This window comes from Artemia franciscana, chromosome 17 (assembly GCF_032884065.1).
Source record: "Artemia franciscana chromosome 17, ASM3288406v1, whole genome shotgun sequence".
Taxonomy (NCBI): domain Eukaryota; kingdom Metazoa; phylum Arthropoda; class Branchiopoda; order Anostraca; family Artemiidae; genus Artemia; species Artemia franciscana.
Genome location: NC_088879.1, coordinates 11,110,056 through 11,136,485, shown reverse-complemented (window position 1 = coordinate 11,136,485; position 26,430 = coordinate 11,110,056). Strand labels below are relative to the sequence as shown.

The 26,430-nt window shown below is 36.6% G+C and overlaps 1 protein-coding gene across 1 annotated transcript in view; it reads right to left on the bottom strand.

Moving 5' to 3' along the window:
• Positions 1–7,936: 7,936 nt before the first annotated feature.
• LOC136037836 (origin recognition complex subunit 2-like) overlaps positions 7,937–26,430 on the bottom strand; it is a 58,280-nt gene continuing 39,786 nt past the window's right edge. The window contains exon 6 of the mRNA XM_065720678.1: positions 7,937–8,124. Within this exon, the coding sequence (XP_065576750.1) occupies positions 8,084–8,124 (41 nt within the window). The 3' untranslated portion in view covers positions 7,937–8,083. The remainder of the gene's footprint in view (positions 8,125–26,430) is intronic.

Genomic DNA, 26,430 nt, shown 5'->3' with positions numbered 1-26,430 from the left:
CCATTCTGTGTTGTCACACATCCTTCCTGTTTACCTTCCCCAGATTTCTCCAGGTACCCATTTAGAGCTCGATCGACTCTGGCTGAGCTCACAAAGTCACGCCACTGACCCCCGTCCCAAACTAAATAATTGGGTACACTCGGATTCGAACCCTCGTCCTCACAGACAAAGGATCCTGAATCCAGCGCTCCAATCCACTCGGCCAGGACGGCTTGTCAGTGCCAAGAAAAGACTGAAAAAATAAACCACTGAATAGCCAAGACTGGACAAGTTCGTATTTATTAAATGCAAATTTGTGACATTAGGAAAATGCAGCTATAATTCAGAAGAAACTTCGTATAGAATAAACAAGACAATATATCATCGATTGGGGTTCGTCAGAGTGAAACTACCAGCTCGTATGTGTGCTGGTGTATGAACAAATTCTCCAGTGTATTTCTATTTCAAACAGTGGTAAGCCAGGAGGCCTTGAAGGGGGAAGCCCTCCCCTAATGTATATGACATCTAAACATGTTTGTCTTAGAGGGTTGATTTAAGTTTTCGGGTAAAGTTTTGTCCAAACTGATATTTTAACGGAGTTAGAGGAATTAGTAAATTCAGATCTACAACAAGATTTCTGACATTTTTGTTCCTCTTCATGCTATAACAAAGCACAGCGGGCTCAATTTACACAAACAGACATGTTTCATAGATCCTATGAATAAACTTGCGCCTAGGTTTAGATCCAGGGCCTTCTGAACCAGTGGTGTATACTATAAACAAGATAAACTAAATCGTAATATAGATTCCTCGAATCAGCATCATACTTCAGTATATTGAATCAAACATTATTTTGATCGGCTCTTTGCCGACCGATCTTTAAGCATTCTTGAACGTAAATTATCTCTATTTAAGGTTGTAAATTATCTCTATTTAAGATAGTGAAATCCAAAAATTTAGTTTAAATAAACCTGATAATGACATGGTAAAGCACTGCACAAAATATTGCTTGATTCTCCTATTTATGTCTTGGAATCCATAGCTACAGTTGCGCTTAAAAGCCTACTTCCAGTGATGACTGCTGAGATTCCACCCCTGTATCTTTTCTTTTTTCACATAAGTGACCTGTTTTCCTTTCCGTAATTACATTTGCTTATGTTTACCTATGATATAATTTTCATTGATAGATTAAAGTCTCATTGCTCAGCTAGTGGTTTTGCAATAAGTAAACTTTCAATGTAAATTCTATTTTTGTCTTACTGGACTTGGCCATTGATAGCTAACGATATTTAAAATACATTTGATTTTGAAGCTTTCGTTTACGGGATTGGCCAACTGGTCCAGGTCAACTGGTCTACAACTTTGTAGATTATTTTCCCCCGAACCCAGACAGGCTAGGAAAATAGTTCGCAAGAAAACCCATTATTATTATATCAACAGTGGAGGGGTGTTTACCCTTCAACGAGATAGCTAGAAATATTAGTGGCGAACCAGGTGATGGCACCCGTGGCCGAGAGTTTGGTCTGTTTGACCGTTCGATCGCGTTACCTTAGCAAACGAAACCGACATTGTGGGCCCCAGATATAAGTGTGACACCAGTGGTGATCGATACGTTATAATAGTGGTGGCTACGAGGCATACCGCTTCAATAAGTGGTGGCAGCGATTCCAATAGTGACCATTACAACTAGTTCCATAGATTTTGTTCATAGTACTGGTGGAATATCACCTCTCATGAATTTTTCAAAACCACATACTCTTAGCATCTCTCCGGTCACTGGGCTGTTCTAAAGGGAGCTCCTTAATAAAACAAATCCTTGCTTAACAATATAAAGAAGGTTTATATAAAATAGATTTTTATTGTCGCTTTCAATTTAATCTACATTTTGTCCACTATATTTTTGAATCATTTTATTATTATTGTTATATTTTTCGCATGGGTCCGTGTTTAAAATATCTTCGTATAGTTGCGACTCTAGCTGTGACTACTTGTGACTGCGACTACTTCCAGCAAAAACTCCCAACTGTTTTTAGTCTAAACGTCTATAAGTATGCCTCTGGAGATGTCATATCCCCCTCAACCCTTGTGGAAAGGAATGTACGTATTTTACGCAATTTGTCCATTGCTTAAATACAGTATTTGTTATTGGGAAGGGGGAGGATTGATAGTGGGTGTGCCAGATAAGGCTAAGGGTACTAAAATGAAACATCAGGAAACTGAGGGGCCATTTAAAGTCTAAAAGGTGTAAAAACGATTTATCTTTTCGTAGACCATGAATCTGAAACGCTTCCAGAGTCTAAAAATTTTTGCATTCAGCAGTATTTTCATTTTCTGTCAAATAAAATTATGTACAAGGAGTGCTGTAATACATCTTCGGACTAAGTAGGATTCCTTTCTCACACAAATAGGTAGAACTACTTCCATAGGCTCTTTTTGCAGCGAGGGAGGGTACATTCTAAAGAATATTTATGTTAAAAATATTTGAAATTATCGGTTAAAAGTTTTTCAAAAGCAATGAACGCGGTTCTACCTGCACGTTTGAGAGCCTTAGCCACACGTTATTCGAAAATGCTTTACAAGAAGCACTTTCCCAAAGTAAAAGTTTTTATCCCTGATACCTGAAGACAAGCAAGTATTTATCATAGTGGAGACTGAATAAAGTCAGTAAGTTCTTACGTACTGATTCACACCTTGTAGCTACAGTAGGTCAGCAGGAAAGTGGAAAGCGAGATAAAAACTCCGAAACTGCATGTATACATAGTGAAATGTAAATTATTTCATGAACTGAATAAGCAGCTAAAGTATTCTAATTGGTGGACATAAAAATGGCCGTAAAAAAGATAAGCAACTGAAAAACATATACGAGAAATTTAGCAAAGATCCAGCCTTTCAATTGTTATTACGCCAGCTTGAAAAAAAGTTGAGATTTTGTTCAGACAGTGTTTGTATCATCTTATCAATGGCTTTATTTTCTTAATACCTAAATTCAGTCCCTATGATTACAGGTTTCAAATACGTGTTTCTTTAACTAAATATAAACTTATATAATAGAAGAGTATAAAAAGGGTTATTTTTATGAATTATCATTCTGTTGAGAAAGAAATTCTTGAATGATTGCCGCCTCCAAGGGAATCACAAGCATCTCCACGCCTTCAGCAGATCTTTTGGATTTAAGAAGTTTATGATCCCGAAATTCTGTCAGTTGAGCACGGAGTGTTACATCAGAATTGACCAAAAATGATTCTCGACACATCCGGTACAATTCTTGAAAGGCAAGACCTAAAATAAGTCACTTATTACAAAATTAGTTTTATATGTAATCAAAACCACTGAAAACAGAAGAATACTGTACAAATCTTTCTGTGAAGAAATCTTATTAACCGTCCTCGGTGCATGTAAAAGCCCAGCCAGTATCTCACTGGCTAGTAAGTAGCTTGGTCTTGGAATTGAGTTTTTTAGCTTTTAAATTTTCAGTTCTACTGTTTTCGGATTTTCTTTGTTTGCCATTTCTAATGTTTTATTACGTTGTTTGGTCTTTAGATTTACAGTTCTTTCAATTTAGGTTTTTATTTGCTGTTTTTTTCTGCTAGTTTTCCTTATTAGAAATTATTAAATAGACTTAAGGGTTGACAATCATAAGAATAAGCCTAGTATACAGTCAAACAGTTCGTGGTAACGAACTGTAGTAAGGAGCGATCCGGCTCAATAGTAACCAAAACTCTAAAAAATTGAATTTTGATATAAATAGCTACATCAAAAGAATCGCATTTTAATGCTGATTTTAAATATATAAGTTTCATCAAGTTTAGTCTTAGCCATCAAAAGTTACGAGCCTGAGAAAATTTGCCTTATTTAGGAAAATAGGGGGAAACACCCCCTAAAAGTCGTAGGATCTTAACGAAAATGACACCATCAGATTCAGCGTATCAGAGAACCCTACTGTAGAAGTTTCAAGCTCCTATCTACAAAAATGTGGAATTTTGCATTTTTTGCCAGAAGACAAATCACGGGTGCGTGTTTATTTGTTTGTTTTTTTGTTTTTTTTTTTTTTTTTTTTTTCCCAGGGGTCATCGTATCGACCAAGTGGTCCTAGAATGTCGAAAGAGGGCTCATTCTAACGGAAATGAAAAGTTCTAGTGCCCTTTTTAAGTGACCGAAAAAATTGGAGGGCATCTAGGCCCCCTCCCACGCTCATTTTTTTCCCAAAGTCAACGGATCAAAATTTTGAGATAGCCATTTTGTTTGGCATAGTCGAAAATCTTAATAACTATGTTTTTGGGGATGACTTACTCCCCCACATTCCCTGGGGGAGGGGTTGCAAGTTACAAACTTCAACCAGTGTTTACATATAATAATGGTTATTGGGAAGTGTACAGACGTTTTCAGGGGGATTTTTTTGGTTTTGGGGGTAGGGTTGAGGGAGGGGGCTATGTGGGAGGATCTTTCCTTGGAGAAATATGCCATGGGGGAAAAAATTCAATGAAAAGGGCGCAGGATTTTCTAGCATTACTATAAAAAAAAAAAATGAAAAAATAAACATGAAAACGTTTTTTCAAATGAAAGTAAGGAATAGCATTGAAATTTAAAACAAACAGAGATTATTACGCATATGTAGGGTTCTAAAAATACTTTAGCATAAAGAGCGAGGTATTTAGGAGGAGATAAATACCTCACTCTTTATGCTAAAATATTTTTAGTGATTTCAACTATTTATTCTACGGCCTATTTGATTCAGGGGTCATTCTTAAAGAATTTGAACAAAACTTACGATTTAGTGTAAAGAGCGAGGTATTAACGAGGGTACAAACCCCCTCGTACACATAATAAAAATATAAGAATATAAAAGTTTGTTACGTAAGTTAATTCTTAAGTTACGTATATTTTTTACTAATAAAAACGTTCGTTGAATATTAAAAGTTCTAGTAGCCTTTTTAAGTAACCGAAAAATTGGAGGGCAGCTAGGCCTCCTTCCCCACCCCGTATTTCTCAAAATCGTCTGATCAAAACTAAGAGAAAGCCATTTAGCCAAAAAAAAATTAATATACTAATTTCATTTCAATAATTTATGTGCGGAGAGCCAAAATCAAACATGCATTAATTCAAAAACGTTCAGAAATTAAATAAAAAAAAACTAGTTTTTTTAACTGAAAGTAAGGAGCGACATTAAAACTTAAAACGAGCAGAAATTACTCCGTATATGAAATGGGTTGTCTCCTCCGCAGTTCCACGCTCTGTACGCTAAAGTTTTTAGTTGTTTTAAAAAGTAGAATTGTGGCAAAGAGTCAAACTTTAGCGTAAAGAGCGAGGGACTGCGGAGGAGACAACCCATTTCATATACGGAGTAATTTCTGCTCGTTTTAAGTTTTAATGTCGCTCCTTACTTTCAGTTAAAAAAACTAGTTTTTTTTTATTTAATCATTAAAAGGATCTCCCTTTGCTCTTACCTCGAGTATTTCAAATAATACCAAAGAATGTTCCTATAGAGACAAAAGTTAATGTGCCCTCACCCTCAACAAGGGTCATGTATGAATGGAAATAAGGATATACTGCAAAGTAGTGTGACATTCCTTTTAACCTAGGGGAGGGGTTGCCTCTACCCTCCCTCTCTCTCACTCTTTTTTCTTTCTATCTATTGGGTATAAGTTTGAACTTTTCTTGTTGGCTGTAATCATACATGATGTATGACTTGTTTGGTCTTTAGATTTACAGTTTTTCCGATTTAGGTTTTTATTTGTTTTTTTTTCCTGTTGGTTTTCCTTATTTGAAATTATTAAATAAACTAGAAGGGTTAACAATCATAAGAATAAGCCTAGTATACAGTCATTAAAAGGATCTTCCTTCGCTCTTACTTCGAGCATCTCAAATAACACTAAAGGAATACGAAACGTTTTCTGTTTGTTCTAACATAATAATTATTCTTTACTTTTTGCTCAAACTTTGTTTTCAAATCAGTCAAAGAAAGAAAACGTATAAATAAAAAAGCAATTTGCTATTTATATCTATCTTGTTTTCAGCAAAAAAAAAAACAACTGGGGCCAACATGTTTAAATTGAAGAGGCAATTACGAATTCCTCTATTTATTTAATTGTGCTCTCACTTTTGCGAAATATGGCAAGACATGTACACAAAACCTTATTTGAGTCGTTTGTATTGTCGTTATACTTTATCGTCAAAAGATAAAAATCCAATATTCTAAATTAAAAAGACAATGGGATCTAGCTGATTACGACAAAAAAACGACGTCACTCGTACCATGAACCGACGTTTGCTCGGAAGTCCTAAAAATTTAGTTGACAGATATTTTTTTGTGAAAAAAAAATATAATTCTTGCGATCTAGAAGAGGGAAATGTGAAGTGAAGCTAAAAAAACAAAAAAAAAGAATCAGGATTAGAAACTTATGAAAAAAATTATTAAAAACCAAGAAAATGCCCTATTACCTAGGTTTGAAATGGGGGAAAGTACAAATTAACATTTTTTTAACTACCCTTATTGTTTGCTTAAACATTTCTCATAAGAGAAAAACCATATAGTGTGTTTGATTACAACCAATTGAAAAAGCTCAAACTTATACCCAATAGATAGAAAGGAAAACACACAGAGAGAGAGGGGGAGGGGGTAGAGGCAATGCCTACCCTAGGTTAAAAGCAACATCCCACCTTGCTGAGGGTGAGGGCTTCAATTGACTTTTGTTTCTAAAGGAAACATGATGGTAAGACAGCTAACCTTATTGATTATGTTATTGTAAATCAAAGATTGCCATAATGGATGGAAGATACTAGGATATATATATATATATATATATATATATATATATATATATATATATATATATATATATATATATATATATATATATACATATATATATATATATATATATATATATATATATATATATATATATATTATATATATATATATATATATATATATATATATATATATATATATATATATATATATATATATATATATATATATATTATATATATATATATATATATATATATATATATATATATATATATATAGGATTTAACAAGACATAGGAAAGATTTGTTAGAAGTTTTCCAGAGAAAGTGTCTACAGATTGTTCTTGGTGCCCTTCTATCCCACCATAAATCAAACAGAAAACTGTATGGAATATGGAAAGTGTCAATCTGTCCTGCTATGAGAAAAAGCTTTAAATGGCTAGGACACGTTCTGAGCCTGAAGGATGAAACTGTCGAAGGTCGTTCTTTTCGATCAAACATATAGAGCCAAAAGAAAAGAAGATCGTCCACGAATGGGGTGGGAGGAGGTCGAAGGCAAAGACTTAAGGGAAATTTGAACGTCTTGGAAGGGTGTAAAAAGGGTGGTTTTGAATACATTGGCAAGGAGGAAGAGCGTGCGTAAATGTTTAGGCCTTAAGTTTTGCTTTGTGCTGCAGTGAGGTTACAGCAGTAGTAATATTGGAATGAATACTTAAAGGCTGTGACTTATAATATTTTCTTTCTGTTACTGACTTGCTTTTTTTTAAGTTTTCGACGAAAAGTATAGTGGGATAATCAAACTTAAAACAAGCAGAATTAGTTCAAAATTACCTCATTTTTAGAAGCGGTGAGCTTCTAAAAATTAGCTTCAGCACAATAAAAGGAACAAGCTGCGAAGCAGATCCAAAATTTGGGGAAGGGGAGGGGGGCTAAATTTCGGACCCTTTCAATTAAAATCAGAATCCCCAGCCTTTTTGTTTTTGACAGATTGTATACATTTATGGAGAATTGAACAAAAACTTCAGCCAAACCCGGCAGCACCTGCCGCTTACACCAAATTACACCATGCTTACACTTACACAATGCTTACACCAAATTACACCATGCTTACACTTACACCATGGTTACATCTAAATTCACCATTGCAGAGGAGCGTACCTTTATACATATCCGAATCTTCATTCTCTAGCTGGTATTTAGCAATCAAACAGAATATTTTTTTAGCATTTGGCGTCAGGGAAGCAAATACATGCGCTAGTGAAGACAGGGCCAAGTCTGACGACGATTGAACCATCAAAGAAGACTCAAATGCAGTCTCGTTGGAATCAGGCTGAAATGTTGTTACATCAAACTATAGAAAATTGAATCTACTCAGCTTCAGATGATCCCACACTAGAATCACATTAAAAAACAAATGTTATTTTTTATAAAAAAGAAATAACAAATATAACATTAAAGCAATCAATCAAATTTACGACAAGCACCTTGAAATAAACAGAAATAGCTGTGAACTAGAATATAAAGTTTATGACGAGCAACATTACAAGGAACAATGATGTACCTTGAATGAGTAAAAATCACCAAAATTAAGTCATGGTGCTATTTCCTTAACCCCCCCCCCCAAGAAAATCTCACTTGCACTTTATTGAAGATACAACTTGTATATGGTTACGGCTTAAGGATTATTTATGGATTGTGGCTGTGAGTTAGTATTCAGCACTACTATCATCTGAGTCGTGCATTGAAATATTCAGATTACTTGCAAATCACTGGATTACTAGCCCCACTCAAAGATAAGTTATTATTTATTTTCATTGCATTCATTTAGCCAGTGTGGATCATTTCATAATTGTGCTTATTGAGAACTTCTCTGTGGATATACCTCTTTCACTTAATTGTTTTTGGACTGATGCCGAGCCGTGAGTGAAATTTGCTTATCATGGACAATTGGAATACCAGTACGCTTTATTATTGCCCAGTTTTGAATTTTGCTCAGCACAATCTCGATGGGGGGTTGGACCATCAGTCTATTGTGAAATACGCTAGTGATTTTTTCCCGTATGAAGATGTTCTTGGAGCTAAGAAACTTTTATATAGCAATTGCTTCCCAGATGAGCCTATACCTCGTCGTTCAGGATCCAGTGCTAAGAATAGTTCATTGTCGGACATTATCGCTACTCTTTCTCGCTGCTCTGCAGAAAATATTGATATTCCAGAGTTCGTGATCAAATCCCCCTCTGAAGTCCCTAGCATTCCGGCGTCAGCTTATTCTATCCTTACCGCCAAAGTCAACCAGTGCCTTGATCAGTTAAAATCGCTTGCTCACCTCAATAGTCCAACAACGTCTATTAATAGTTCTTTGGTCTCAGATAGTAAGGGTACCAATCACAAACCCTCGTACGCCGTTGTTCTTAAATATCCGCCTCCACAACTAAGAGACCCCGTTTCTCGCAAGAAAAAGCTTGATTCTTTCGCCGGACATGACGGTATTGTGTCGGTAAAGTCCGATCCGGTAAGGAAAAGATGGGTTGTTGTTACGCGGGATAAAGTTTCCGCCAATTCTCTTGCCGCATCTGCTGTTGCGAGCTATCCAAATATTCTTGCTAAAGTGATTGATCGCAAACCTCTTGGAGTAATTAGAGGACTTCCCGATAGTGTTTCTAGCAGTATACTCATCTCCGTTATTCCTGGTCTTGTTGAGGCCAGCCAGATCGGCTCTTCTCATACATTCCGTTTAGAGTTCCTTGATTCCGCTGCACTAAAATCTGCCATCGCTACAGGTCTGCGCTTGGGTTACGAGTCTTTTAAAATATCGGAATACAAAGAATTGCCCAGACGGTGTCTTAGATGCCAAAGTATCCATCATTCGTTAGCTCACTGCCCATGTGCCCCGAATGAGATGAAGTGCTCTAAATGTTCTGGATGCCATTCCAATACTAAAGACAATCCTTGCTTAGAGGCTCCGAAATGTGCCAACTGCGGCGAAGCTCATGTTTCCTATAGTATGAATTGCCCAGTGATAAAACGCGCTCTGAACTCTGCTCCAAAATGAACCAAGCCACTATTTTAAGTTTTGCTTCTCTTAATATTAACGGCACAAAAGACAAAGACTTGTTAATTAATGAATTATTAGTCCATGACATAGTGTTCTTGCAAGAACATCTTTTGACCAAGTCAAACGTTTCTAGCCTGAAGCGATCTTATGTCCACCATTTCTTTTCGCAAGAGGCCAAGAAAACTAGAGGCCGCCCTTCCGGTGGCCTAGCAATTTTTTTCCGTTCCCCATCAAAGCCCTCTGTGATTCATTGTGATGATAACATCTTAGCGATTCAATGTGACAGTACCGCCTTTATAAACGTTTACTTACCTTGCGATCGACGTTCTATAGCATCGTTCACATCTTTCGCTAAATGTTGCTCCAGTTTAAAGTCTCTACTTGAAAGTCTACGTTTGAAAGACCTAAATTGGGTTTTAGCTGGTGACCTTAACTGTGATATTCTTGGTACCTCCGATATATCAATCCTCTTGCTAGAATCCCTTCCTAGCATATATCACGTCGCAGTTAAGAGCCTACCATTTACGTATATTCATAACAGAGGCTGTTCAAAATCGAACCTGGATCACGTGATCTCTTCCAGTTCCAGCTTAATATCATCGATTGTCAGGGTGGACGAAGAGAAGATTGACGACGATCACCTTATTCTTAGCTGTAATTTGTCCTGTGAGCTATCTGGCAAAATACTTTCAGCTCAGCCGAAGTGGCATACGAAGTTGAATTGGGATCGTGCTAATGTCCCACTATACCTTGCTACGCTAACTGCTTTACTCTCGACCATAAAAGTGCCATATCACCTGCTGCAAACGTCAGTTTCCTCGCCTTCAAGTACAGTTGACCTAAATTTCTATTATTGTCAAATCGTCCATTGCCTTAAATCAACTTCCAAAGCTGCAGTGCCTGTGGATAAAGTTAGGATTGGTACAAGAAAGCCTAATTGGAACGTTGATCCTGAAGTAAAACGTGCTAAGCAAAAAGCCAAATTTTGGCTACGTATGTGGATATCATGTGACCGACCATCTTCCGGAGCTGTTTTCTCTGTGAAACAAAAGTGTAAACTTGAATATAAGGCCAGTTTGAAGAGGGCACGCTTGAATGCATGGCCAGGCCCCACCGATAAGGCCTCCTGGAATAAGGTTATTAATAGTGAGAAATGTTCCCCATCTACCCTATCTTGTCTCCAGCTAGTTAATTTTGTTGATCATTATAAGCGTGTGTTCAGTGTATTTAATAGTTTTCTTCAGTCTTTTTATTATAAGTTGCTTAAACCGCTTTTACCATACCGTCTCCTGCAGGCTCATGTCCAGCCTGTAGCAATATCTGAAATTCGCCGGGCTTTAAGAAAAATTAAGCGTTCAAATAGCCTTGATGGTGACGGCCTTTCTTACCGATTTTTTGCTTATGATTGTCCTGCTCTACTTAACCATCTTCAAATATTTTTCCAGTCTTGCTTAGCACAGTCGCTTGTTCCTGATAGTTTCCTTTGTGGCCGTGTAACGTCTATTCAAAAGCGAGGCAAGGACCCCACATCATGTGTGAATTATCGTCCCATTACAGTATCGTGTTTCTTAAGTAAGTTGCTTGAACATTTGTTACTACCAGAAATTGAGTCGAATTGTGATTTTACGCCTTTTCAATTTGGTTTCCGGAAAAGTTTCGGTTGCTCCCATGCACATCATGTTTTAAGCCGACTCATGAAAGATGCCGTAAAAGCTAAAATGTCTTTATACTGTCTTACTGTTGATATTTCTGGAGCTTTCGACAATATTGTGCACTCTCAGGCTCTATTTTCCCTTGCGTCTTCAGGTGTTAATCCTTCCGTACTAAGTTTATTGTCTTCTTGGTATTCAAAGTCTAAAATTCAAGTTACCTGGAATGGCCAAATATCTGACCCGGTAAAAATTAATAAGGGAGTTCGGCAAGGTGCCGTATTGTCTCCTAGTATATTTAAATGCGTGCTTGCATCGTGCCTGCGTCCCCTTAGAAGTTCTGTTTTTTACGGTAATACTGGTTTGTCTTCTATTGCATATGCAGATGACGTTCTTCTTGTTGCCCGGACTCGCCGTGGATTGCTTTCTAATTTTACTATATTAACCAATGAACTATCTAAGATTGGACTGTCAGTTAATGCGTCTAAATGCGAGTTTATTTGTTTTAATAGCCCTTATGCGGTCACTCCATTCGTTACTGGGACTACAGTTCTACCATGTTCTTCTTTAGTTAGTTGGCTTGGTCTGTGTTTCGGCCCAACACTTTCCGCTACCTGTTCATCCCTAGTGAATCAAGCCGTGAAAAACCGACGCGTCGCTTACGGAAAAATATCCCCAAACAAAAGCCGTTACAACCGCAACGGTTTGTGCATGATTTATAACGCTTATTGCGCCCCTGTGCTTTTGTTTTTATCAGGCATGGCTCATCTGTTCCGTAAGAAAGATCGACATACTCTACGTACGGCTTATTTCAGATATTGCAAATTCCTCCTCCGGCTTCCTAGATGGCACCGAAACAAAAAAATAATTGTTCGATTTGGTTTAGTAGATGTGCCTTCTCGGATTCGGTCTTCCAGTGATGATTTATGTAAAAAGACTGTCAACTTTATTCACGTTTATGACCCTCTGCAGCCTTTTTTCCATATTGATACTGGTTGATTAGTCCATATTGTCTTTTGTTAGTTTGAATTTTGTTTTTCTTCACTGTTTATCGTATTTGTTTTTGTTTATTTATTTATATTTATTTATAATACTCCGTACTTTGTGTTTTTTTATACTTTACGGGTAATAAAGTTCATTCATTCATTCATTCAATGTTAATAGCGAATATTATATTAAACAAATGTAAACACTGAAAATGAAATCCACCGAGATTCAGATTCTTCCACCTTACAATCAAATTAAGAAATGATACTTTTTACTAGAAAAAGAAGTGTATCAAAAACTCAAAATGAGCAAAACAAGCTGATATAAAATATAAAAACTTAAAACAAACGAACAAAAAAATGGAATGAGTAATAAAATTAAATCGACAATGAATTAACAATAGTACGGGGGGGATCACTAGTTTCCACGTGCCCCTTAAAGGCCAATGCTGATGCCATACAAGAAAGCAAAATACCAAACTCAGTTTTTGATAAGGATAATATAATGTTCCATATTCTTATACTTCAGGCCGTATACAGAGTTTTTGTTCGAAGGGGGGGGGGCTTTTTCGAAGCGGGGGCAAGTTAAAAAAAGAAATTTAAAAAGGTGTCAGAAGTTTATCGAATGGATTTTGATTACGTTATTATGAGCCGGATCAACTTTTTGGTGGAACAAGTCAAACTCCCTAAACCTCCCCTCAATACAGCCTTGTCTGTAATGGATGAAGCTGTACCATAAATCTTAATATATCCATGAGTAAGACACCGGCTCTTATTTTAAATAAGTTGATACTCAGATAGTTCAAAGATTTCTCATATTTTAGAAAAACACTTAGAGGCTTAGAAAAAACCTCTAAGATTTCTTCTAGTCGAAGTTGGTAGTAAAACACACACACAAAAAAAATATAAATAGGAGGTATTTCACTTTACCTGATCAACACTGGCGATGTTATTTATTTGGCAAATATTAAAGGGCAAATAATTGGGAATATCGAATGTGGCTGTGTCGACCAGAGGACACTGCCACGGTAATTTTATAGATTTTTTTTCCATTGCTTAGTAAGGTCAGTTTCGTCTTTTTATACTCTTTCCATATACACTAATTCCTTCCTTTGTAAATTTTATTTTCAGCCTTTAAAGTCACTCTTAAATTGGCATTTAGGCCCTTACTAGAAAACGGTTGCCAAGCTTCTAAAATTACCTTAAAAGCAATCATTATTGCTTTACATAAACAAGTTATTTATCGCATTTTTTTTCTTTTATGTTTAACTTATTTATTGATAGGGATTTACTGTAGTATTACGCTTGAAAAATTATTTGATTTTATTTCTGCTCAAATTTAGGTTAATCTGTGGTTTTTCTTTGTAAAAATTTCTTTTGTTGAATTTTTTATTATGGAGTACGTTGAAGGCTTCTCTCCAAACAGAACACTATAAGAACCCTTTGCGTACATATTAGCGTATATGCAATTAGAGATGTAAATCATCTAATATCATACGTTGGACTCATACACCTGTGTTTTTTAGATAAGATAATATTTTCGTTTTTACTAGATTTGGCCTAGTTTTGGTAGGGATAGTGGCAAATTATTAAACCTTGCCAAGGAGTATTTTAAAGTTGTAGCGCAGTTCCCGGTCTAAATACGAGGAGTCAGAAAACATCTCTTTATATATCCATAAAAAAAAATCAAAAATTATCCAGTTGTCAACAGTTCCTCCCTATCCAACTTATCCACTTTATAGAGCATTAAATGAATTTTTAAATGAAATTAAAGAACAATATTAAAACATAAAAAGGAACAGAAATAATTCCGTATTAGAAGTGGCCTGCCTCCTCCTCAGCCTCTTACTCTTTGCGCTTAAGTTTCACAGTTCTTTTAAAAAACTTCTTACTCCAATTAAATAGCCTTGGTGTTTGATCAGTCGTTCTTATAGGATTGAGAAAATAAGTCAGACTTTACCGCAACGGCCAAAATATGCAGAGGGAGCAGCCAACCTCAAAAACGGATTTATTTCTGTTCGTAACAAGTTTTAACATTAATCTTTACTTCCATTTGAAATCAACTCGTTTCTTTTATTTTATAGTTTATAATTTTATACTTCTCTCTTTTATAATTACCTGAAAACTCATAAGGGGTTAGAAGTGCACTTTTAGGTATTAATCACATTCCCGGGACCAGCAAAATGACAAACAGCCCTCATCCGTAATAACTGATTCACAATTATACACAACTGTAAAAAATTCTATCAAACGTCAACTGAATCAGCTTCGTTAAATAAAACCTTCAAACAAACTCTAATATTTATTGTACAAATAATTCTTGATAACCAACTGTAAGTAAAGAGCGACCCGGCTCAATAGCAGCCGAAACTCTAAAAAACAGAATTTTGATACCAATCGATACGTCAAAAGAATGGATTTTTAAACTGATTTTAAATATATAAATTTCATTAAGTTTAGCCCTGCCCATCAAAAGTTACGAGCCCTTGAAAATTTACCTTATTTTCGAATAAAGAATTGAGAGATGGAAAGAACATATCTCCGAGCTCCTTAATCCCACAAAAACTTTGCGTGATCTACCAGATTTCCAGAGTTTACTGAAGGAGCCCTACCAGATAGATCTACAGTCACCGTCATTTGCTGATGTTATGCGGGCACTGAAAAACATGAAGAATAACAAAACCCCCGAGAGGATGACATCTCAGTAGAGATGTAAAAGTCATCCCCCACACTTTTAGGTCAGCTGAAAGACTTTCTAGTTGAGGCATGGACCACAAAGAAATTCCCGAAAGATCGGAAACTCTCAGTACTTATACCGGTATATAAAAGGGGGACTAGGCAGTTGGCTAAAACTACCGAGGTATATAACTAATAGATAACGTCGTGATGGTCTTTTGCACAACGTCCTCAACCGTTTCAAGGACGCCCGAGACAAGTTGACAAGACCAGAACAAGCAGGTTTCAGACCTGGCAGGGGTTTTCAAGAGCATATTCTTACCCATCGCCTCCTCCTACAGCAGAGGGAGAGATTTCAATTGTCTGATATCATCGCTTTAAAAGATTTCGTTGCCACTTTTGACTCCTTATCAAGACCGAGCTTTGAAAGATCATGGTGGAAGACGGTGTCCCAGCAGAACTGATCGAGATGCTCAAAGGAAGCCTATGAGTCTACAGTTACAAGAGGCCGAACTGTTTACGGCGAAACAACGGAATTTGACGTTGAATCAGGGGTCAAACAGGGGTGCCCCCTTTTGCCAGCTCTGTTTAATTACATAAAAGACTGGATAATGGCGAATTCACTTTGCACACACAAAGGGTTTGTCGCTGGTTAGGGAGAAGACAACCTGATCGCCCTGACAGACCTTGACTTTTCAGACAATGTGGGTCTCATGAGTAGCTCGTCGGCTGACCTCCAAAAGATGGTTAACGATGTCTCCAGTACATCACAAAAATCTATCCTCATAATCAGCTAGTCTAAACAAAACTCTTGAAAGCAAATGCCCCAAACCACCCATATACCCAAATAGAGGGCGAAATCATCGAGACTGTTGAAGAGGGCCGCTACCTTGATTCTATCCTAAAACCGAACGGAGGTGCAGAAGCAGACGTTAGGGCTCAAATAGGAAATGCATGGGGCGTCTTCACAAGCACGAAGAAATTACTTTGGAATAGACATTAAATTATCATCAAAACAAAGATGAACGTCTACAAGGCAACTATTCGATCGATCCTACTGTACGCCTGTGAAACTTGGCCTTTAAAGACCGAAGAAATGCGTTAACTACAAGTATTTGACTATCACTGCATGAGGCACATACTGCGAGTCAGCCGATGGTCTCATATTCCAAACACTGAGGTTCGAAGGCGTTGTGCCCGGAGGGCCCACCTCTCGGGAATCATAAGACAACGACGACTGAAATTCCTGGGACACACAATACGACGGTCAGCTGGAATCATATCCTGCAATGTCCTCACCTGCGACCCCCTTCCAACTTCGAAACGGCGACCCGGCGGCCAAAGAAAGAATCTCTGGCAGACCTTCAAGAATGACCTGGATCCTTGGGCTGGCTTCAACCGACAAAGAAGTCGTTGGGATAAGGACTGGCTGAAGATTCCAGAAGAGGCTGCTGCTGAAGGATCGTGTTAGACTATGTTAGTCATTGTCCATTGGTGCCGGGCAGGATGGATCATCGTCTGGTTCCCACCAAAAGTAAGTAAAGTGTGTATATATACATTTATATCAATGCCTACCAGAATTTAGTAAAAAAAACAAAGGTTCAGCGATATGTATTTCATAGTGACGCTGAAAAATAAAGAAGAAAAAGAAAACTGAAAAAAGAAAAAAGAAAAAAGGTTAAAAACTAAAAAAAAAAAAATAAAAAGAAAAAATACTCAAAGAGAAATTACAGATCGGGACACAAATGATGACCGGGACAGAGGGAATATAAATGAAAACCTGACAGTCTATTTATATGGACAGACAATGTGACAGCAAAGAATGTTGTATATTCGCAAGTTTTACGTGGTTGAAAATCTATATCTTTATATATAAAAATAAGTTGTCTTTTTGTCTGTCTGTCTATCGAGTGACGTCGTGTTTGTCCACATATGACGTCTGAATTATTTTATCATATACCAATTCAAAAAACGAATGTATTCAAGCCGATGTAGCTGAGTTGGTAAGGCGTTATGTTCCAGGTTCTAGGTTCAAGAGGTTCCAGGTTCGAACCTTGGCTTAAAAAAAGGTAAAAACTACAAAAAAAACTAAAAACTAATAAAAAAAACTAAAAAAACTAAAAAAAAAATAAAAAAAGGTAAAAAACTAAAAAAACTAAAAAGAAAAAAACTAAAAAAAGTAAAAAAAACTGAAAAATGAAGGAGAAAAAGAAAACTAAAAAAATGTAAATAAAAATAAAAAAAAACTAAAAAAGGTAAAAACAACAAAAAAATAAAAGGAAAAAAGAAAAAAAAACTAAAAAAGCTAAAAACCAAAAAAAAATAAAAAGAAAAAAGAAAAAAAAACTAAAAAAGCTAAAAACCAAAAAAACTAAATAGAAAAAAAGTAAAAAAACTAAAAATTTATTTCATCATATACCAATTCAAAACGAGTGTATATACAGACCGGGACACAAATGACGACCGGGACACCGGGACACAGGGAATATATATAAAAACTAGCTGTTGGGGAGGCGCAAAGCGCCCCCCCAAACACCTAGTTGGTGGGGGCGCTTCGCGCTCCCCCAAGCCCCTCCGCGCGCATAAGTCGTTACGCGCCATATTAGTTACGCACCATTGTAGTTGTGTCCCTGTGTCCCACCTGTGAATATAGATAGATATATATATATTTTTAACTACGTAAAACTTGCGAATATACAACATTCTTGGCTGTCCCATTTTCTGTGCATATAAATAGATTGTCAGGTTTACCGACTCTTGAACATGCAACATATAATTGTCCATGGGAAGAACAATCTATATTCAGATCTATACCTCATTATTCTAATGATTGCCCTTGAGCTTTGTTGATGGTGATTGCTAATCGAACATTCCCTGTATCCCCGTCGTCATTTATATATGACCCTGTGCCCCCCGGCAGTCCCCGTTGTAGTTGTTTCCCTGTGTCCCGGTCGTCATTTGTGTCCCGGTGTCCCAGTCTGTAATTTCTCTTTGAGTGTCGCGGTCGTCATTTATATTCCCTGTGTCCCGGTGTCCCGGTCGTCATTTTTGTCCCGGTCGTCATTTGTGTTCCGGTGTCCCGGTCTGTAATTTCTCTTTGAGTGTCCTGGTCGTCATTTATATTCCCTGTGTCCCGGTCGTCATTTGTGTCCCGGTGCTTTGTTGATGGTGATTGCTAATCGAACATTCCTTGTGTCCTGGTCGCTTTCTCTTTGAGTGTCCCGGTCGTCATTTATATTCCCTATGTCCCGGTGTCCCGGTCGTCATTTGTGTCCCGGTCGTCATTTGTGTCCCGATGTCCCGGTCTGTAATTTCGTCAGTTGACAAACATGACGTCAGTCGACACACAAACATGACGTCACTCGACACACAGACAACTTATTTTTATATATATACAAGCCCCCCCGCGCGCGTAAGTCGTTACGCGCCATATTAGTTACGCGCCATTGTAGTTGTGTCCCTATGTCCCACCTGTGAATATAGATATATATATATATATATATATATATATATATATATATATATATATATATATATATATATATATATATATATATATGTTTTTAACTACGTAAAACTTGCGAATATACAACATTTTTTGCTGTCCCATTGTCTGTGCATATAAATAGATTGTCAGGTTTACCGACTCTTGAACATGCAACATATAATGGTCAATGGGAAAACAATCCGTATTCAGATCTATACCTCATGATTCTAATGATTGCCCTTGAACTTTGTTGATGGTGATTGCTAATCGACCATTCCCTGAGTCGCCATCGTCATTTATATATCCCCCTGTGCACCCCGGCGTCCCCTTTGTAGTTATGTCCCTGCACCCCGGGCGTCATTTATATTCCTTGTGTCCCGGTGTCCCGGTCGTCATTTATATCCCCCTGTGCCCCCCGGCGTCCCCGTTGTAGTTGTGTCATTTATATTCCCTGTGTCCCGGTCGTCATCTCTGTATACATTCGTTTTTGAATTGGTATATGATGAAATAAATTTTTAATTTTTTCCCTTTTTTTCCTTTTAGTTTTTTTTATTGGTTTTGACCTTTTTTTAGGTTTTTTAGTTTTTTTCTTTTTTCTTTTTAGTTTTTTTTGAAGTTTTTATCTTTTTAGTTTTTTTATTTTTATTTATGTTTTTTTAGTTTTCTTTTTCTCCTTTATTTTTCAGTTTTTTTCCTTTTTTTTAGTTTTTTTTTCTTTTTAGTTCTTTTAGTTTTTACCTTTTTTAGTTTTTTTTAGTTTTTTAGATGAAAATTTTTTTAGTTTTATTCCTTTTTTTCTTTTCAGTTTTTTATTGTTTTTTACCTTTTTTTTAGCTTTTTTAGTTTTTTTTCGTTTTTTCTTTTTACTTTTTTTTTAGTTTTTATCTTTTTTATTTTTTTTATTTTTATTCTTAATTTTTTTTTTATTAGTTTTTAGTTTTTTTGTAGTTTTTGCCTTTTTTAGTTTTTTCAGTTTTTTTTTTAGTTTTTAGATTTTTACCTTTTTTAGCCTAACCAGGATTTGAACCTGGGACCTTCATTCTCCGTTCTGACACCCTCTCTCACCGAGTGACTACTCCAGCATGTTCATTTTGGTGTTTTAAATGGTATATTATTAACCAAATTAATGTGTTTTACAATATACTAAGAATCGTCATAACAAAAATGACGACAACTAATTTCATGACGTCAGTCAACACAGAAATTAAGTTCTGAAATTAAGTCATGAAATTAGTTGCCGTCATTTTTGCTTTGACGGTGACGTCATTCAAGTTATATAAGACATATGTTCACGTAGAAATCTATTAATGTTTAAGTTTACAATGACTGATGAAGATGCTCAAAGAGTCTATGCCAAAAAACTTGCTGCTGATAGAGAAAGTCAGAAAAGAAAGCGTGCCGAGGAACTATCAGCAGCAAGTTTTTTGGCATAGACTCTTTGAGCATCTTCATCAGTCATTGTAAACTTAAACATTAATAGATTTCTACGTGAACATATGTCTTATATAACTTGAATGACGTCACCGTCAAAGCAAAAATGACGACAACTAATTTCATGACGTCAGCCGACACAGAAACATGACGTCACCTGATCCACAGATCCACAGACAGACAACTTATTTTTATATATATATATAGATAGATAAGTTGTCTGTCTGTCGAGTGACGTCGTGTTTGTCCACATTTTATCTATATACAAAACCGATAAAATATAAACTAAACCTTAAAACAAAACACAAAACCAAAAAAAAAATGACTCTTTCAGAGTAATGATGAAAGAGTAACTGGATAAAAATTCAAAACTAAATGGTATTTCACAATTTCATCCTATCTAAAGCACTCTTAAAAGCTAATCACTTTCCAGGTAGGGTATTATCAGAGATTGTATTTGCTGCAAAACATAATTTTGTGGACGGATGTAAAAACGATCAGAATTAAAAATTTCGTCATAAGCTGGACTAAGAAAAGTTTCTACAGTGTCTCTTTTGAGGGCAAATTTTGGGGAATGTGCTTCTTTATTTAAACTGCCTCCCTGAAAACTTGCATGAGACCTTTGACGGGGCAATAATGGACGTGTTGTCAAATAAAATGAAATGACGAAAGTAAAACAGTTCAAAATAGGGATGAAACCTTTTTATTGACAGTGAATAGATATAAAATTATTTAACTGGATATTTCGAACACATATACAGCGTTCATCATCAGCAGTAAAAAATAAGTTGTCTGTAGGTTATGTCTGTCGAGTGACGTCATGTCATCAAGTTGTCATGTCGTCATGAAGTTAGTTGTCGTCATGTTTGTTATAGCGATGACGTCATTAAGGGTATTTAAGAAAATCGTTCAAAGACAAATTTTTAATTGTAAGAAAATCGTGGACGGAAAAATGTTTAATTGTAAAATGACTGAAGAACCCATTATTCATTATTTACTAAAGAACCTACAATGGCAACAGCCGAGGAAGCTGCTCAAAGAGTCTATGCCAAAAGACTTGCGGCTGATAGAGACAGTAATAAGAGAAAGCGTGCCGAGGAATCACAAGAACAGCAAGAAAACAGGCTTGCGGCTGATGGAGAAAGTAAGAAAAGAAAGCGTGCCGAGGAATCACAAGAACAGCAAGAAAATAGGCTTGCGGCTAAAGTACGCAAAACCACGCAGTTAGATGAAAATCCACCTGGACAGCGAGAGTCAAAACACATCAAAACTGAAAATGATAGCGATTATGATTGGGTTTGGGATTTTGACTTGGATAAGGTCATCAATGCACACCAGATATTAGTTAAAAAAACAAAGGTTCGGCAATATGTATTTCATAGTGACGCTGAAAAATGAAGAAGAAAAAGAAAACTGAAAAAAGAAAAAAGGTAAAAAACTAAAAAAAAATAAAACGAAAAAACACTCAAAGAGAAATTACAGACCGGGACACAAATGACGACCGGGACAGAGGGAATATAAATGACGACCAGGACACAGGTATTTAAGAAAATCGTTCAAAGACAAATTTTTAATTGTAAGAAGATCGTTGAAAGAGAAATTTTTAATTGTAAAATGACTGAAGAACCTACAATGGCAACAGCCGAGGAAGCTGCTCAATGAGTCTATGCCAAAAGACTTACGGCTGATAGAGAAAGTAAGAAAAGAAAGCGCGCCGAGGCATCACAAGAACAGCATGAAAACAGGCTTGCGGCTGATAGAGAAAGTAAGAAAAGAAAGCGTGCCGAGGAATCACAAGAACAGCATGAAAACAGGCTTGCGGCTAAAGAACGCAAAACCGCGCAGTTAGATGAAAATCCACCTGGACAGCGAGAGTCGAAACATATCAAAACTGAAAATGATAGCGATGATGATTGGGTTTTGGATTTCGACTTGGATAAGGTCATCAATGCCTACCAGATTTCAAATGACGGCCGGGACACAGGGAATATAAATGACGACCATGACACAGGGACACAACTACAACGGGGACACCGGGGGCACAGGGGGATATATAAATGACGACGGGGACACAGGGAATTTTCGATTAGCAATCACCATCAACAAAGATCAAGGGCAATCATTAGAATCATGAGGTATAGATCTGAATACGGATTAGTAATAAACTTTGTCATTTTGGTGTCCGTGGGGAAGCATTGTCTTGGTTCTCGTCATACCTAACTGACAGATCTATCGCCACAGAAGTTACAGACGAAAAAGTTCTAATTGAATACGGAGTACCCCAAGGTTCTATTCTTGGGCCAACCCTCTTCCTCATATATGTGAACGATCTCTACCGACTTTTTAACACCCCAATTAACAATGTTTGCTGTGGATTGTGTCACAAATCTTACTCTCAGAGTACGTTGGTGTTCACACCTTATAGTCAAGAAGAGTTAATAGCATTTGCAGATGACACTACTTTAGGTGCTGCAGCTCCGGATGAATCATCCCTTATTCTAAAGCTTAAAGCAATGACTGAGAAAATACTCTTTTGGTTTGACATAAATCAACTAACTTTAAATGTAAAAAAGTCCTACCTTCTTATTTTCTCTCGTAAAGGTGTGAGCTGCCCCACAATTACTGAGCTTCATACACCAAGAGGCTCCATAAGTCGTCCCCCGGATCGATATGTGCTATTCCTGGGAGTTCTTTTGGATGAAAATTTATCATTTAAGTGGCATGTTCAAATAATAAGAGTGAAAATTTCCCGTGGACTTGGGATCATCTGAAAATTAAAGCGTTTATTTCCTTTCCCTATCCTCCGTCTTTTATACCGTCATTTTTTTCCAGACTATAAACTTGTATTAAAGTCAAGAAGTTCAATGAGAGGAGGTTTGACTTTTCTGCTAGCAAATTCTTTGGACTACGTAACTCGAGATGATTTAACTCTCTGGAATGAAGGTAAGCTCGAAACCTTATCAATAGAAATAAAGTTAGAGAAAAATAGAAAGTTCATCATTTCTTTGGTTTACCGGCCGCCCAGCGCAAACCCAGATGAATTTTTTGAAGAATTCGATGGATTTCTTCAAAGAATGTCAAGTACTAAACTCGAATGTATTTTTTTAGGCGATTTTAGCTTTGATCTTTTAATTCTAGAAGGAGTAAACCATGATTTTTTTAACCTTATGCTTTCACATAACCTTTATCCCGCAGTTTCAATCCCAACTAGGATACCAGATCATTCGGCAACCCTGATTGACAATATCTTCCTTTCTTCGGATGCAATTGTGGAGTGCTTTGCTGACGTTGTCTTACACCCTGGGTCTGACCATCTACCAGTATTTTGCACCATTAAAAGATTTGGCTGTAAACATAAAACCACTGCTAAGCTTCAATTCAGAATGATGAAAGCTGAAAATCTCAGGAAATTTAAAGATGAAATCAGCACAGTATCATGGCAAGAAGTCATGGCCGAGAAAGAAGACCCCTCGACTGCTTTTGAAAAATTTGTGAATATTTTGTCTCCCATCTATGATCAGTGTTGCCCATTAAAAACTACAACTAAGAAGAAAAACCAACCGCAGAAGCCATGGATTACGGAAGAGATACTGGAAATGATGAAGAAGAGAGAACAATTATTCTCAGATTATCTCAATTGTGAGAGTGATGACAGTTGGGAAGAGTACAGAAAGGCGAGAAATAGGGTGAATTCTGCACGACGAGCTGCAATGAGGGAGTATTTCGGAGAGAAATTAAAATCGCAGAAAGGAGACATTAGAGGGACCTGGCTGACTATTAAAAGCGTTCTCGGCAATGGTAAGGATTCAGCATCAACTGAACAGTTAGCCATTGGTGAAAGAACTGTGAGTGGGAGGCAAGAAGTTAGTGAAGAGTTTTGTAAGTTTTTTACCAAAATAGGATCGCAAATAAACCAAGAGGCAAAAGATCAAAGCGGACAGCTAGATACTGAGGAGTTTGACTATAACCCCGGTCTTCATCACTCATTTTACTTTACCGAATGTACCATTGATGACATTACCCAAGCAGTGAAATCGATCAAATCTAATCCAGCTGGTGTTGATGGCCTTAACATTAAAGCATTTAAAGCAGTTGCTGCGTATCTCTTACCTGTGATATTATATCTAGTCAATTTATCTGTTCAAAAAGGTTTGTTTTTTGACGAACTAAAGCGGGCAAAAGTTATACCCCTCCATAAGGGAGGCGATAAAAGAGATATTTCTACCTGGAGACCAATATCTATTCTACCGCTTTTCTCAAAAATTTATGAAAAGGTAGTGTATAAGAAAATATACGAGTACATGAATTCGCTTGGGTTTTTGTCAGAACCGCAGTTTGGTTTTAGAAAAGGTCATTCTACAGTGCATACCGTTCATCACCTTTTAGATTGTGTAAATAGTGCATTAGAAAATAATTTGATCCCTCTAACTATTTTTATTGATTTGAAGAAGGCGTTTGACACTGTGGATTTTGAAGTTCTACTGAAAAGACTGCGGAACCTTGGAATTAAAGATACAGCATTAAGTTGGTTTCGGTCTTATCTGTCTGGAAGAACAATGAAGGTGGTGATGAGTGATATATATAGCGCAGCTATGCCTATAAATTGTGGTGTTCCCCAAGGATCAGTCCTTGGCCCGTTACTCTTCTTGGTATGTGTGGATACTCTTCGATTTTAACTAAATGATTCAGTTTTAACCTCTTTCGCCGATGATACAGCTATCACGGTGTTTGCCCGGACTTCAAAAGAGGTTGTGCAAAAAGCGAACCACGTCCTTAGTCGGCTTCATGTTTTTACAGCTCTAAGCTCCCTTGCAGTAAATCCAAGAAAAACGAATTTTATGGTGTTTAGTAGAACTGGTGTACCTGAACTTCTTGAAAATGTGCTTTATAACGGTGTTAGCATAACACAGGTGTTTTTTTTTGTAAATATCTCGGATTTTATATTGATTGCAATTTGTCTTGGAAGAAGCATGGTGAAATAGTGTCGGGAAAAGCAGCTAGAGGATTGGGAGTGATGAGGAGGCTGAAAAAAGTGTTCCCGGTAGCAGCTGTCAAATTGTTATACAGTGCTATTATGCACCCTTACATCACGTATGGTTGTTCTGTTTGGGCAAGTAATTTCGTGATGAATTATAAAAGAACTCAAATAATACAAAACAAAGCACTGCGTCTGATAGGAGAATTTCAAAACTGTCAGAATACCGCGGAGTGTTTTAGAAAGAATGATATTTTCAACATAGGCGAGCTACGAAATTATCAGCTAGCGATTTTTGTTTTTCAAAGTGTAAATAAGGTAAGCCCTGAGTACTTTTATGATTTTTTTAAAACTAACTCGTTTTATCACCCTTATTTTTCCCGGAATTCGGAGGATTTGACTCACGAGGGAAGAAATACAACGAGAGCAGGATTTGTTCTCAGGAACATAGGTGTCAGCGTCTGGAATGACCTTCCAGAATCGGTCAGAGTGGCAGTAAGTCTGGCATCAATCAAGAGAATGGTTAAAATCCATTTTTTAAAAAGGAGAGAAGTGTGATAAGAGGAAAGGGTATTTATTTATTTAGTATTTAATATTAATTATTTGTTTTTTACTCCCCCCCCAAGGATTTTTTTCTTTCTTCTAAGTCATTTGAAGAATTGATTTAGCAGATTCATGGTGGTTAGAATTGCGGCCACAGTCAGGACTCTTTTGTCTTAAGAGTGGCCGTTAATGGTAAATTCTTTGTTTAATTTAAATGTTTTGGATGAAAATGAAAAATGTCTATGTCTATGTCTATGTCTATATCAATACTTCCAGGGAGATCTCCCATGTTGTTTTTCGGGACTGCTTAAGCTACTGGGGGAAGTAAATTTGTATATGGTTCGTAACCGGGAGGATGTGATGATTCCAGCTAGTACCTCGGGTCGTTAAGACTTCAGCCTGGCTGTGACTGTGGGACGTGCTTGGAACTTGGTTCCCGCTGAGATCCGGCAGTCACGAACACTTGGCTCCTTTAAGAGATAAATGAAAAGTTTCTTATTAAAGGCTTCTTATTAAATGTTTCTTATGGTTTATTTATTATTTCTTTTCTTCTTTTTTGGGTTGTTGTTTTGTTGGTGTTGTATCCTCGATGACGCGAGAATTTTAATTTGTATTTTATTGTCGGGTGATGTGAGGGTCGCTGTTTCGTGGGGACTGCTGGTGAGTTGATTTCTTTTCCTTACATATTTATATTTAGATGTTGGTTAAAATGTTTATGACAAGTTTTATGATTCTTTATTTATTGTATGCTGTTTCCCAAATAACGGGCCATTGAACCATTTGGGATATTGTCTTTTTTTGTTATTGTTATTTTATAAAGAAAAAAAAAATATATATATATATACATATATATATATATATATATATATATATATATATATACATATATATATATA